This window comes from Micromys minutus, assembly GCF_963924665.1.
Source record: "Micromys minutus genome assembly, chromosome: 4".
NCBI classification, from domain to species: Eukaryota; Metazoa; Chordata; class Mammalia; order Rodentia; family Muridae; genus Micromys; species Micromys minutus.
The window spans coordinates 25980932-25996073 of record NC_137973.1 but is presented as its reverse complement, the minus strand read 5'-3'; the positions used below and the strand labels follow the sequence as shown (position 1 = coordinate 25996073).

The 15142-nt window shown below is 49.9% G+C and overlaps 1 protein-coding gene across 1 annotated transcript; it reads left to right on the top strand.

Moving 5' to 3' along the window:
- Window positions 1-163: 163 nt before the first annotated feature.
- Window positions 164-15100, top strand: DCST1 (DC-STAMP domain containing 1; the record flags this gene model as incomplete). Its single annotated transcript, XM_080915959.1, has 16 exons — window positions 164-305; window positions 973-1098; window positions 1179-1253; window positions 6446-6574; window positions 6932-7071; window positions 7690-7873; window positions 7979-8122; window positions 8611-8732; window positions 9059-9219; window positions 11241-11340; window positions 11572-11667; window positions 11766-11892; window positions 12042-12158; window positions 12559-12701; window positions 12844-12957; window positions 14849-15100. 16 exons carry the CDS (start codon window positions 164-166, stop codon window positions 15098-15100), a joined length of 2172 nt encoding a protein of 723 aa, XP_080772085.1.
- Window positions 15101-15142: the final 42 nt, after the last annotated feature.

Below are 15142 nucleotides of genomic sequence, written 5' to 3'. Positions count from 1 at the left end.
GATTCTTCAGGTTCTATGGTCCTGGAATTCTTCATCCTGTTCTGAGGTTCTGCAGCTTTGTACCATGGGCGTGTCTCAGAACCCACTACCCGTTGTTCTGAGGGCTCACGGAGCTGAGGAGTGGAAGGACACAGGCTGTGTGTGAAGCAAGGACACAGGCAGCATGTCCTTCCTCTCAACACTTCACAGCCTGGGAATCTATGAAAAGATTTCTGGGATAAAAGAGCTTCTCAAGAATAAGCTACAGGATATTACACAGCGTCAGTACAGCACAGGAGGACAACAAAGGAAACGGCCCCACACCAGTGAGACAGCCCTCAGATGCCCGCTTCTTTCGAGCATCCCCCAGATGCCTCTTGTCCTCTCTCCTCCATCCTCCTGTCCTCCCTCAGTCCGGCCCTCTTCTCTTCTCCGCCACTCCGGCCTTATTCCTCAGTAGCCTTCCTCCTAGTGTGCTCCACATTTCTGTCACCAGGATTCCCCAGTGTGTGATCCTTTCAAAATCTCAAAGCTTGGGGCTGGAGAGATAATGGCCCAGCGGTGAAGAGCATACTGGCTGCATTTCCAGAGGTCCCGAGTTCAGCTCCGGATACCCGCACGGCAGCTCACAACCCTATATAATGAAATCTTAATGCCTTCTCTGAACATACATGCAGCCAGAGCACTCATATACGTAAACTAAGTGTATAGTTTGGGTGGGGAGGGTTTCAAGACCCTCAAACTTTGAGGGCTGGAGAGATGGCTCAATGGTAAGTGCATTTACCGCTCTCTCAGAGAACCTGATCCAATACCCACATCAAGCAGTTTACAACTGCCTGTAACAAAGGCTCCAGGGGCCCCCTTTGACCACCCACATAAACATGATGCACATAAACTCAGGCACACATATACTCACACACAAAAATAAAGTGTTAACCTTAGTGAACTTCATTCAGCCAGAAGAGGCTATGAACTGAACTGTCCCCGCTTCAGTCATACAGGGGCTATTACACTGGGGTCTTCCAGTTTCCTGGAACCGGTTCCTATGGCGCCGACCAGGGGAGTTTCCAGCAACGGCTTTCCTGCTAGGAGCAGGCACTGGTGGGCTCCTGGCCATAGGCAAGTATGGGAGAGGAAGGGCAGGGTTGGGGCAGGGCTGGAACTGTCAGTTGACCTTTGCCTTCACCCTGTTCCTTCAGGTCTCTTTCAGTTCTTGGTGAACCCCATGAACATTTATGAGGAGCAGAAGGTGGTGGCATTATATAGCATGACAGGTTAGTAGTGGGGAAAGCTGTTAGGGGGCCTGGGGGAAACTGGAGTTTGCTCCTTCCGTGTCCCCAAGTCCACAGCATTAGCCTCCCCTTACACATTAGTAAAGAAGCTCAGAGGAGAGAAGTTCCCAACCCCTGCCTTCAATAAGTCCTAGAGTCCCACTGCCCACACAGCATAGGCCAACACCTACACCTGATATCCTGCTCTGTTGACCACTGCAGCACACTTCTTATTAAGTAACCCAGTTCATTCATTCATTCGTTCATTCATTCATCCCCTCCTTCCTTCCTTATTAGCTGAGGATTCAGAAGTAAATAAAATTGACAAGCACCAGGCATTTTTGGAGTTTACATTAAAAAAAAAAAATCCAAAACCAAAAAGCTATGTGAGTTACAGGCCAGCCTGGTCTGCAGAGCTGGTTCTAAGACAGCCAGCCATGACTACACAAAGAAGCCCTGTCTCAAAAAAAAAAAACAAAAACAAAAACAAAATTAAAAAAAATCAGATGAATCTAGGTGCTGTGGCTCACACCTACAAGCCCAAAACTTATAAGGCTAAGGCAGGAGGATTGCCATAAATTCAAGATTACCTGACCTATACAGTATGTTCCAGGCCAGTCTGGGTTGACAAGTAATAACCCTGGCTAGAGTTTTTAGGTTACAAAATACCTGCCACAATTGCAGGTATCACATCTGTCTGCATCGGTCTCAAAAAACCAGAGAAGAAATGTGTCTCTCCTGCCCCCTGATCAGGAACCAGGAAAACTCGCCAGCCAGCATTTCCCATCTCTCTTTACGGTGACTGACTTTACTAAGTCTGTCCCGACCCAGGGGGATGGAATTAATGTCACTAGCTTATTGAACACACAAAGTCTTTGGTCATAAGGCCAAGACTACAACACTTATTTATTTATTTATTATTTTATTAAAATCATTATTTATTATTATATTAAGCACACTGTAGCTGTCTTCAGACACACCAGAAGAGGGCATCAGATCTCATTACAGATGGTTGTGAGCCACCATGTGGTTGCTGGGATTTGAACTCAGGACCTCTGGAAGAGCAGTCAGTGCTCTTAACCACTGGGCCATCTCTCCTGCCCACAACATTGTTTTCTTGTCTGACCTCTGCGTTCCTGTTTTGTGGGTGACCTTTTGCTCACACATGTACAAGCCTCAGGTGTGTTGACGAGTTAGGGCTTATTTTAAGGGGCTAAGAATCACGTCTACTCCACATCAGCACTTCTAGAATGTCACCTCTCTTTGCTGCTCCAATCTGCCTCCACTTCCGTCTGCCCCTTAACCCATGGTTCTGCAGTGAAAAGAAGGTGTGGCTTCTCTTCTACTCCTTCCTTTGTTTTTCTAGAGTAGCTTTGCTCCCTGCCTCATTTTGAAGCATTCTCTGATAGTATCATATAGGTATATAATAAATGTAGCCCCCCCCCCACCTTTTTCTTTTTCTTTTCCAAGCAGGGTTTTTCTGTGTAGCCCTGGCTGTCCTGGAACTCACAGAGATCCACCTGCCTCTGCCCTCTGAGTGCTGGGAGTAAAGGCGTGCACCACCAGGGACTGGAGTGAATTTCAGTCTTTTAAACCCCGCCTTTCCTTCCCTCACCCTGCCCCACCTCTGAAGCCTTTCTTCCCAATAAGTCCTTCTACGGCTCCATTCTGTGTATGACCTACTGTGTTTGATTAGATTTTCTTGAGCAAACATGGATAGAAAATTATTTACTGGAGTAAGGACAATTTATCAATAGCTACACTACTCCCTCTGGCCTCTCCTCCCAACCCCTACTCAGCCCACCACCCTACCCTGTACCCTGTACCCCACCTAGACAAGGTCTCAGGTAGCCTAGGCTGGGTTTGAACTCCTGATCCTCCTTGTCCTCACCTCACAAGTGCTAGAGTTACAGGCTTCTTTTCTGTTTCTTCTAATGTCAGAAAGGGGAGAGGAAGAATTGAAAGAAAAGGGGCAAAAAAAAATCTTTATTATTTTTTATGATGGGGAGGGGCCGAAGTTTTAAGTCACTGATGCTGTTATAATTCTTCATCAGTGCCCTTGGCATGGCAGGTTCTGGGGGTGGGGGGTACTCTGATGGAGCCCCAGAGCTTCTGTGAGCCAACCGTAGGCTCCTCCTTTGAGATCTGCATCCACCCCATTCCCAGTAGGCCATCCTTGTAGATGGAGAGCCTCAGGCCTGCTGGCTTCAGAAATTGCTATGTACTTTGTAGTTGCCCTCTTCCCTAGAGAGAAGTTGCACACTCTGGAACCGACATAGGACAGGGCCTGGAGCAACCCGACCAGCTGCTACAGTTCTGCTGGAATCTAGCCCACGAGGAACCAGGCAGGGTCCCTCCCCCAGATAGTCCCTAGAGGGTCTGGACTTGACCTATGATGTCCTATCCTCATACTGTTCTCCAGTGCCTGCCGACACTAAAGGTTACCCTTCACTTCCAGAACATTCACATTTCTGGTTTATTTTTATTAATTAAATGATTGCTCTTGTAGCTGCGACTATCCTGAAGCTATGTAAACCACGGTGGGCTTGAACTCACAGAGATCTTATCTCTGAGCCTGCCTCTCAAATTCTGATGTTAAAGGCATACACCGCCATACCCAGCCCTCCTCCTCTCCCTCCTTCTCCCTCCCCCTCCCTCTCTTCCCCATCTCCTTTTTGGGCAGGGACTCACAGATGGCCTTGAACTTTTGTTTCTCCGGCCTCTACCTCTTAGTGCTAATATTAAAGACATATACTACCATGACACCTAGGTTTGGGGTTGGCTTAGTTTTGGTGCTAGGGATCAAATCCAGGGTACCATGAGTGTCAGGTCAGGCAAGCGCTCTATCAACTGGGCCACATCCCTAGTCCTTTTTACTTTTTGAGCGCGTCTCATGAAGTTGATCAGGCTGACTATGAACATGTTCCCCAGACCAAGTAGGCCTTAAATTTTTCTTTTTCTTTTTTAAAGAGATTTATTTATTATATATATATACACTCTAGTTGTCTTCAAACACACCAGAAGAGGGCATCAGATTTCATTACAGGTGGTTGTGAGCCACCATGTGGTTGCTAGGATTTGAACTCAGGACCTCTAGAAGAGCAGTCAGAGCTCTTAACCACTGAACCATCTCTCCAGCCCCGGCCTTAAACTTTTCTATCCTCCTGCCTCAGCCTTTTGAGCTCTTGAGGTGATAGGCATGTGACACCAGACCCAGATTTCTCCATTTAAAAGTATTTACCTACTTAATGTTGGCAAATATAATGATCCAGCCCTCCTCCCCTTCTACAAACTGGCTGGGTAAAAGTAAAAGACTTGTTTCCCCCTATGTGTGAAGCTAAGAGAGCTCTTGGGGCAAAAACAAAACAAAACAAAACAAAAATCCAAAAACAAACAAACCAAAAAAAAAAAAAAAAAACAGTAGGTCTGTCTGTCTCTCAGTTATTGTCTCACAGGAAGGCCAAGACTACAGAAGTTTCTTTCCCTGACCTGTAATGCATAGATTGGTTTAGGCAAACCCAGACTCAACCCTCAGGGACCAGGGCAGAACCAGACTATTGTTCTTGAACAAAATCCAAGTTGTGTTAACAAGTGAGAAGGCAGAAGGAAAAAAAAAAAAAAAACTGCTGGGTGGCATCCAGGGTCTGCCACAAACCTGTATGTCTAGGTGGAGCCATGGGGGAGGAGTGCAGCTGACAGGGCACAGGGTGACAGCAACTTGAAGACCTGGTGAGAAACAGGGACCAGCCAGGGCCCTGTGGACTTATGGGCAAAGACTCAGTGGCCTAGGATCACAGTGAAAGTGGGAGGAGCTGATCACCAGAGTCTTTCAAGCATATCTAATGGTTTGGAGTCTATCCACCAAGTGTAATAGAATGTCAGAATTGAAGAAGGGAAGGGCCATGATCTGAATTCTGCTTTTTATAAGATCATCATGGCCTCTGACAAGGAAGGTAGTGAGGAAGTATGAAGATGAGTTAGAAAGTTTCAGTCCACGCTGCAAAGATGGCTCAGTGGTTAAGAGCACTGGCTGTTCTTCCAGAGAACCTGGGTTCAATTCCCAGCACCCACAAGGCGGCTCACAACCATCTGTAATGAGATCTGATGCCCTCTTCTGGTGTGTCTGAAGACAGCTACAGTGTACTTATATATAAAAAATAAATCCTAAAAAAATAAATCAACAAGGGAAGTTTCAGTCCAGGAGCTAGGGGTGGAGTTCAACAGTAGGCACTTCTCACGTGCAGGGTTGGACCCTAGCATTGCAACAGTAGGCTCTAGTCCCAGTGAGCGATCACGGGGACTGTGGGAGGACAGTGGAAACGGTGGGAGTCTAAGTATTTGGGGTTTGCTCTGGCCATCATTAGGCAAAGACTCCATCTACACGGGGATCGTCTTGTACCCTGATTAGCTCATGCTGTTCCTTTGTCCTGGACTGCCATCTGTGTCTCCTAACAACAGTTACTCATCTCCCAGGCCCAGCTGACACATCATCTCCTTTGTCCAGCCTTCCCAGCCCCACCCCTCCCTGCAGAAATACCCACACCCTCCTTGGCTCCACAGCTCTCTCCATAAGCCCCTCCCTGGTGCACTGAGCACGTCTGTCCTGCACTAGTCATCTGTTTACATGTCTGTCTTTCTCTCTGGATTATGAGCTTCCTGGAGCTCGCTGCCTCCATGCAGAGACTACATGTGCCTCTGCTGTAACCAACCAACTGCCACACATGATTAAAGGCTACCACATGGGAAGGATGGGGACTTGAGTGCTGTGGGTGTCAGAGCACTGTGAATGTCCAGGTAGGACACTGCTCCTCTGACCACCTTTTCCACCAGTGCCCATTTTCTCAATGTCTTCTTTGCCTGCTTGGCTTCCTCATTGCTTAACATAAATATGGCATCCAGCCTGACACCGACATGCATACTCACAGGTATGCACACACATGTAGCTGTGACTTTTCCATTCCTCAGCATCTCCCCAGGACCATGGAGAGACAGACACACAGTTGAGCTCTATAAATGGCTGGGAGATGAATGAATGAATGAATGAATGAATGAGGCCTGAGAAGTCTATCAGAGCAGGTGTGATTGGAGATGAGGCAGAATAGATCCGGGAGAAGGCTGGGATGGGTGAATGCCTGATAAATGTGATTCAAGGCTGTCTCCTGACTTCATTTCCCATGTCTTTGGTCTCCCAATAGGCTTGGGGGCCATAGGCTGGGGGACCTCCCCTCACATCCGCTGTGCCAGTCTCCTGGTGATACCCAAGATGCTGGGCAAAGAAGGCAGACTCTTTGCCATGGGATATGCTTTGGCTGCTGTCTATAAAGGTGAGGAGTGGCTGCCGCAGAGTACCAGGTGGTGATACCAAACCAGTGACCCTGGGCAGACCAACCCAGTGGGAGCCATATTGCTGAGCGAGGAGAAAGTGTGTGTGCATTCGAACTTGCTGCATTTCTCAGAGAGCATCTCTCCACATCTTCACCTCCTTAATTTATGGGGCCGAAAAGACAAGGGTCGAAGGTGATCTCTCATAGATTTGCTCAAGCCTATCATTACACAGCCCCAGAAGGTGGCCTATGGTCTAGTAGGTGGTCTGCATGTCTGCATGCAGAGAAGGTGCTAGGGGTGGCTCTAAGAGGGGACTGATTCTGCAGGAAGGTGACCTACTGGGCCTCTTCTGCTAGGGCCCGCGGCCAATCTACAGTACAACATCAATGAGGTGATAGCATCCCTGGGCTGCACCGTTGAGCTGCAGATCAACAACACCAAAGCCGCCTGGCGAGTCTCCACAGCCCCCTTGTGGGCCATGTTCAAGAATATGCTGGTCAGGACACTGTACAGTCCCTATCCCCAGGGCTGAGTTGGGTTGGTCTGGGAACATGGCCCTGGATCTATGGTCTCCTAGTAATGATGTTCCTTGTATATTTGTCCCACTATTGCCAAACACTGCAGAACCCTTCCTGATCCTGGGGTGTTAAAAGCCAAGAGGTCAACATACCATAGGGACATATATATACCTGCATATTTCCAGATACCCTCATGGGCAGGACTCGCTCAGTTCTGCAGCTGAACTAGAATGCTGGGACATTGGGAATATTGACTTTTGAAGAGAATGGGATGTTCAGGGGCTATCCGCTGGGGTGGGGTGGGGTGGGAATATTAAAGAGATGAGGATTGGGGAGGGGAGACCATGGTGCTATGGGAGATGAGCACTGAAAGGCGGTGTTCACAGGGAACACTGAGCAGTAAGAAAGAGGCCCAAGGAAAAGCTGAGGGTCTGAGGAGTGTGGAAAGGCTACTGAGCGTGTGAGGGACCTGGCAGGAGGCTTTGCCCCAGGCCTCCAGCCCTGTAGGCGAGGGTAAGAACATCGCCAGAAGACAAAGTGAGAAGCAGAGTCTGTAATCCCACCTCTCCTGCTCCCTCCTACCTTCCTAACCCCAGCGCAGCAAAGAAACATTGAAAACAGAGGTTGAGGACGTCTCCACCTCTTTTGAGCATCTGGATGACCAGGTGAAGAATGACATGGGCTACACATCCGATGACAGAACCATGGGCACCTCCAGAAAACGACCCTCTCTGTTCACACAGATAAAGTATGAGTTGAAGACCAAGCTACGCTGCACCAGTGAGGTTCCTGGGCAGGGCAGGAGTGGGGCAGACTTCGGGGCCAGGCTCTAGGCCAGAGCATCGCAAACCCAGAAGCCCAGACACCTCTGTCTTTTTGCTATAGATATAATAAATAGGGGCATACACAGCTGCTACCGCTGGTTTGATAAAAAGTTTGTACAGTGTTTAAGACGCATCGGGATCCCACTGGTGAGCCACCTGATCTGCGTGCCAATGTTGTTCAAGTTCTTCTGTAACATCGGCAGGGGTTAGTAGCAGGGTGATGGGGAAGGGTCCCGTGGGTTAAAGATGAATTCTGGGGACCACGATAGGTAGAAGGCAGGATTACAGGCAGGTGTGGGTGCTGTGGCTACATGAGTTCACTCCCTACTGATAGCTCTGCAGTGAAGATGCATTCCAGCTCTGCTTCCCACCTCTCTACTGGAAAGACTGAGATAATAATAGTTCTCATCCCCGTAAGGGTTTTGAAACTTAATGGGCTGATGTATGCCAGGTCCTCACAAAAGTGGTACCCAGAGGAACTGCTCCAGAAATGCTGGATACCATGATTAGTGTTCGGTACAGTTAAAGACAGATGTAAAAATGGGAGAGAAGCATCGGGCCATATTGCCCGGTGGGAGAACCCAGGGCTAGTAGAGGACGGAGGAGTGGGTACCATGGGAAGTCAAGGGCAGAAACTCCTAAAGAGGCTCAAGGGAGAGCAGCTGGGCCTGACTCAACCCCACTGTCCACCAGTAATGGACAACTGGTGTTACCAACGCATCCCCGTGGAAGGGAACTTTGGGCAAACCTATGACTCGGTCAACACCTCTATTCATGGTCTGAATGGAGAATTTTCAGCCAATGTTGAGATGAAGGTAGGAGGCCGAGGTACGGAAGAGGGAGGGGTGCAGATAGAGAGCAGGGGGGGAGGAAGGAAGGAGGGCAGGAGAGAGGGAGGAGGTGTCTGAGTGTGGAACATACACGTCCAGCTTGGAGATGGATGGATAGCCAGGCACGAGATGGTGTCAACTGATGTGGGTGCAGGAAACCAGATTGTCACAGGTAAGCAAGTGAAGGGGCAGCTCCTGGGGGTCCCCGGAGAATCAGGGGCTTAGGTAGGATGCCAGTGGAAATAATGTCATGGAGAGGCTGCTGGGGTGTGGCGAGACTGTAGCAGGCTGTGTGCATGTTCGCTTCCCAGGAAGAGAAGCAGTCTTCATTGGTGGGTGCCGACGACGTGAACTGGGAACACATGAGCGTCGAGGTGCGGGACTACGTTCGCCAGCAGGAAGCCCGCCTGCAGTGGGCTGTGGCGCTCCTGCACGCGCTCCTATCCTGCACCTTCCTCCTGATCTTCCGCGCGTGAGTCACTGGGCCCACCTGTTGCCCCTTCCCCCACCCCGGGGATGGGAGCCCTGGTATAAGAGATGCAGAACCGACACCCCTCATTTGGAATCTGACTCCGATTTGCCTGTTTTCAGGGCTAATGGCATGTGGACATTTTGTAAGAAGAGATATTACCCTGTTCCTACTGTCTTAAAAAAAAGCAATCGTCTTAATTTATCTGCCTCCTTCCGACACCCATCCTAACACTGGCTTTCCCACACACACATTTAGCTTTGACTGTAGACTGTTTTTCCCCCCTTGCCCTTCATATTCCCCTTGGCTCCGACTTTGTGCCATTTTTATCGCCTACTCTTGCTTTCATTCTCTCCTGCCTGCTGTGTTGGCAGCTGCTTTCCTTCCATTTAGAACAAAGTCCGCAACCCTACCCAGCCCTGGTGTCCACTTGGGGCTGCCTGCCCTGGCCCTCACTGTGATCAGGTTCTCCCACTGACTTCTGGACTCTTTCCTTCACCCTCCAGTATCTGGGCTGGGCAGGAGATAGACAAGGATGGCTACAGGGACCCTTGCTGTCTGTCCCTGTTCTTCAGGCTAGAGTAGCTCCAAGTGAATGATTAGGTAGCCGGGGCCCCGTGGAGGGACAAAGGTGAATATACCATATTGCTACCCTGGAGACACTCCTCATCTAGTTGAGGTGGTGAAAAAGACACTCACAAAACACAGATGGCTCAAGGGCCGTAGGATGGACTGGCGGCTGTAGGGACAGGTGTGGGAGATGAGGAGGTTCCGCTGGGGTGGCCATAGCTAAGCTCCAGAAGGCTGCAGGAAGGATCTGTGAAAGGACCAGTGGTAGGTGCTCTGAAGCTCACCGGGCAGTGGCTGGGTGGAAGGGCTGAACTGAGGGTGACTTGGCTAGAAGAGTTTGGGAAGCTCTGCAGGAAGGTCCTGAACAGGAAGGTAGCCACAAGATGAATGCGGCGGTGGGGGGGGGGGGGAAGAGGGTGGGGACACAGGGGCAGAGGCCAGGCTAGGTCAGAGGTTAGGGAGTGTGGAGAGAGTGGGGCAGGGCAGGAAGATGGCCTCAAATGGAAAGACACAGCTGTTCTGAAAGCCAAGCTTGGAGCGGGAAGGGAGAGTCTAAAGTCGCTGCCAGACTTTCAACCTGGGTGAGATCACTCAGAAACAGGACAGAGCTGGGGGGAAGGGATATCTCCAGCAAACCCAATACTGCAGTGATAGGTCTCTCCACAAGGGGGCGCTCCAGGCTATCTTTGCATTTTCGGAAGACTTCCCAGTTCTTTAAAAGTGGGATTTATGTTTCCTATTTTGCAGTTTAATATATTTCTACAGTTTTAACATGTTTTCCCAATTAGAATTTTTTCCTTAGGAAGGAAGTATTATTATATGGGACTTTGAGAACTACACAGAGAACACTCACACATGTATACATATCTCTCCACACACACATAGCTCAAGGGAAGTTGGAAAGGGCAGGGTGTGCTGGAAAGACAGGAGGTGTCTGGATATGAGTTTTGTTTGAGGTGTACAGCAGGTGAAGCTGGGGAGCGTGGTGGAGATCTTTAGTCCCAGCACTCAAGAGGCAGAGACAGGCAGATGTCTGTAAGTTCAAGGCAAGCCAGGGCAATGTTGTGAGACCTTGTCTCAAAAATCAACAACAACAGAAACCAAACAAATATGGAAGCCATAGTACAGAGTGACTCCTGCAATCTGGAGCCTTGTCTGATTCAGTGCATCTATCCCATTCTTCCTGAAAGACAAACATCTGCCCCTAGGTCACAGACTGCCCATGTCTTCCTCTGTCGGGTCTCAGCAATCTCATAGGTAGACATCTACTGCACAAACAGAAGGCAGGGGGGAATCTTCTTCCTTCAGGTCACCTGGCCTAGGCTTCAGACACAGGGATGCTCGCTGAATGCCAGTTGATCTGATGACTATGTCTAAAAGAAGCCCGTTGTTGGGTGTGGACGGGGAGACACTGATGCGGAACGTTGGAGACAGCCCTGCCTTTCCATCCACAGAGCCTTCTTCTACATGGATAACTACAACAGGGACATCCGCTTTGACAACATCTACATCAGCACCTACTTCCGTCAGATTGATGCACGCAGGAAGAAGCTGGTGAGGGAACTCAACCCAGCCATTGAGGTTGCCCTACTGAGACTTGTATGGCTTCATATTCCCAGAGAATGAGGGCCCTTAGTGCTTTTATCTATAAAGATACTTAAAATATTTTTATGGGTGTATGCCCGTTTTTCTGTATGTGTGCCATGTGCATGACCAGCAGTGGGTGTTGGAACTGAACCTGGGACCTTTGAAACAGCAGCGAGCCCTCTGAACTTTTTTCCCCAGGGCAAACAGAGTCTGTTGCCACTCCGCAAGGCAGAAAAGAGAACTGTTATCTTTCCCTTTTACGCCGCTATCCAGGCTTCGGAAAAGAGCAATGTGGTGAGACTGGGATGGGAAGTGGGTCTCACAGTGAGTGGCAACTTGTTGGTGGCACTCTGAGTGTGGTACCCAACTCTACCTCCCTGGGCTCCCTACAGATAAGGGAGCTCATAGAGACACTGCCTGTTCTGCTCCTGTTGATTGTGCTGTTTGGGATCGACCGGGTGCTCTTCTCTATCTTCGACACCATCCGGCACCACTCTTTTCTACAGTACTCCTTCCGCAGTGAGCCTGGGCCCAGGCCCCAGCCCGAGTGGCAACCCCCTCCTGTCTCCCATACCTCTCCCTCCCTTTTCTGCATCCTCTCCCTCTGTCTCCCAAGAAAAACCTCAGCCCTCTACTTCCAGCTCTTACCCATTCTCCACTCTAACCAGGCAGTCACAAACTGGAGATAATCGTTCAAGGAAACTCCATTCTTGCCAAGCTTCTTCGAAGAACCATCGGAGCTCTGAACACCTCCTCAGATACAGTTGTGGAAACCAACAACTTGCGTGAGCGATGCCGAGGGAATCCAGGGCTAGCGAGCAATCAGAATAGGGTAGGACTGAAGATCAGATTTTACAAGTGGAGAGAAGAGCTCTGGCATGCTTGAACTGGAAAGATCAGAGCCCAGGCGAGCTTGGAGCAGAGGAAAATGGTTGCCAGAGCGCTCAGGTCTTGCTTCCTGTCCAGTAGACCTTTCTGCCACAATTAAATTGAAATCAGGCAGCTTTCCAGAGGTGGTAATGGTGGGTCAGGGGGACAGATAAGTAGCTATGGTATTTACAGAGAACCTATGCAAGATGGAGAAGAGGAGACAGGGGAGTTAAACTGGAAGTCCACCCTGTTCTTACTGGGGTAGGGAGAGCGACTTCGCACTGACAATTGCTGCTGATTGCCTTTCCCCCCCAGCCTGCCTGCCCCAACCCATTGGCATGAATGCCAGTGACTACTTCAGAGCTTCACTGCCAACCTTGCTACTTATGGGTCTCTGCCTAGCTCAGGCCTATGGTTACCGACTCCGGAGAGTCATTACAGCCTTCTACTTCCCCAAGGTGAACTGGCAGACAAGTCCGCCCCTAAACACACACACACACACACACACACACACACACACATACAACCCCCTGCCAGCCCTGTGTCCTCCCCTGCTCTATCACTATCATGGTTCTTCTTGCTTCCCACCCAACCCTTCAGCGAGAGAAGAAGCGGGTTCTGTTCCTCTACAACGAGTTACTGAGGAAGAGATCAGCTTTCACTAAACTGAGGAGGGCTGCCATTATTCGTCGGGCACGGCAGCAGGTGGCTCCAGTAAGTATAATCCCTAGTGAGCCTGCCAGCCCTCCACAGGGTCCGAAGGCTCGCAGAGAAGGGACATCCTTTTTGGTACGCCTCGGTGTCCCAGGCCCATTGGAGCTGAGTGGGCCTGGCAGATGCAGGGTAGGTCAGGGTTATGTCTGTCTCTGAAACTCGTTACTCAGCACAGCTTGAAACATGCACGGGCCTTTAAGAAGCAGCAGAAAGCAGAAGTGAGATCTGTTTGTAGGGCAGCAATGACACCATCAGAAAGAGACCGGAGACAAGCCCAAGGTGGTTCCGGAAAACGGAGAGGAGGCAGGTGGTCAGGGGCCAGTAGGCTTCAGGAGGGGACACGGAGTCTTTGGAGAACACAGATCAGAAGCAGGTTTGAGCCCATGCTTTCTGAAGCCGTAGGAGCCTGTGGTCCTGTGTCTGCTTTTCCATCAGAAGAGCAGAGAGGAGTGTAGACAGGTCTGTGAGGTCATTCTTCTGCTTGGCTACCAGAGAAGCCTGGGTTTGAATCTGGCTCCATCCCTGCAGTGTGACCCTACTCAACTGCTGGGCCTTGCTTTCTCTTTTTAAGACTTCTTCATTTGTTCAGTAGTTACAATATTCCAGTTTGCCTATCAAACGACAGCAGCTCTCTCACTGGAAAGAGAGATGGTAACACACACACACACACACACACACACACACACACACACACGCCTGAGCAAGTACACACCAAGGGGTGCTGGGGATGGAACAGAAGGCATGAACTCTATTGCTGAGTTACCAACCCTGATGACCTGAGTTCAGTTCCATCCACCTGGTGGAAGGAGGGACTCCCACAAGCCAATCTCTGATTGCTACACATACCCCATGGTACACACACATGAACATGTTATCAGTGGGTTGGGATTCCTTGGCCTGGTCCTGAAGTAAACTGAAATTGAACGGCTAGATGAAGTAGGAGGGACACACGTTCTAAACTGAAGGAAAGGGGTGTGAAAAAACTGGAGAGACCAAAGGGGATGCCAAGGCCAGAGGCTAAGCTAAGGGAAAAGTGAAATGCATGAATGTGGCAGGAACTAGGGGGCCAGATCAAGGTTTGAAAGAAACAGACCCCAGAGAGCTCTGAAGGGCACGCCCACATCTGCTCTTATCTGGCAGGCATCGAGGCCCCTAGGATTTCTTAGGCAGTGGCCAGAGATAGATTCCTGGCTACTGTGAGGAAGGTGTTCGGAAAGCAAGACACAGAGTGAAATGACAGCAAATGACAGGCTTTGGGATTTGTTTCCTGCCAGGTTTGATTTAGGAGAAGTACATCTTTCTGAGATTTTTAAAAAGGCTTAATTAAAACTTGTATTTATTGTGTGTGGGTGTTTTGCCTATACATATGCCTGTGCCCTCATGGGTGGGTAGTGCCCGGGGAGGTCAGACGATTGTTGGATCCCCTGGAACTCAAGTTACAGACAGTAGTTAGCACTATGTGGATGGGTGCTGGGATTTAATCTGTGTCCTCTGGAGGAGTAGTCAGGGTTCTTAACCACTGAACCATCTCTCCAGCTCACCTGTAAGGTGTAAATTACCATAATCTGCCTGCCCTACTCCCTTCTAAGCCTCATTGTAAGAATCAATTTAAGCGTCTCCACGGGTGTACGTGATAGTTGTTGCGGGTCATCCTTGGGGAGTGAGTTTGGCCACGCAAGGCTCCGAATTCCACCATGGAGGAAAAGACTCTTTAGACTTAACTTCCTCATCACCCTCACCCTCCAGGGATCTTCTTGTCCACCCCAGCTTCCTCCAACATAGCACTGTCAGGCCTTGGGACTTCATACATTAAGAGCTGCCCAATGCCCCTGACAACCCTTTCTGCTCAGCCCACCTGGCATTAACCAATCCCCACCTCATCTCCCAACAGCGCCACCACATGGTGGACGCTCTGTATCGCCGGTGGCCTTTCCTGAACCGCTTGACGCCTCTGCGCTGCGTGGTGTGCCAAGCAGTGGAGACGCCCGAGTCCTACGTGTGCCCCACGCCGGACTGCAAAGCGCTGTATTGCCGGTCGTGCTGGGACGACATGAAACGGCAGTGTCCGGTGTGCACGCCCCGCGAGGAGCTCTCTTCATCCGCCCACAGCGACAGCAACGACGACGCTAAATATGGCGAATGAAGGGATGCTGCCCTTCTTCTTGCTTAATAAAGTGTGATGCGC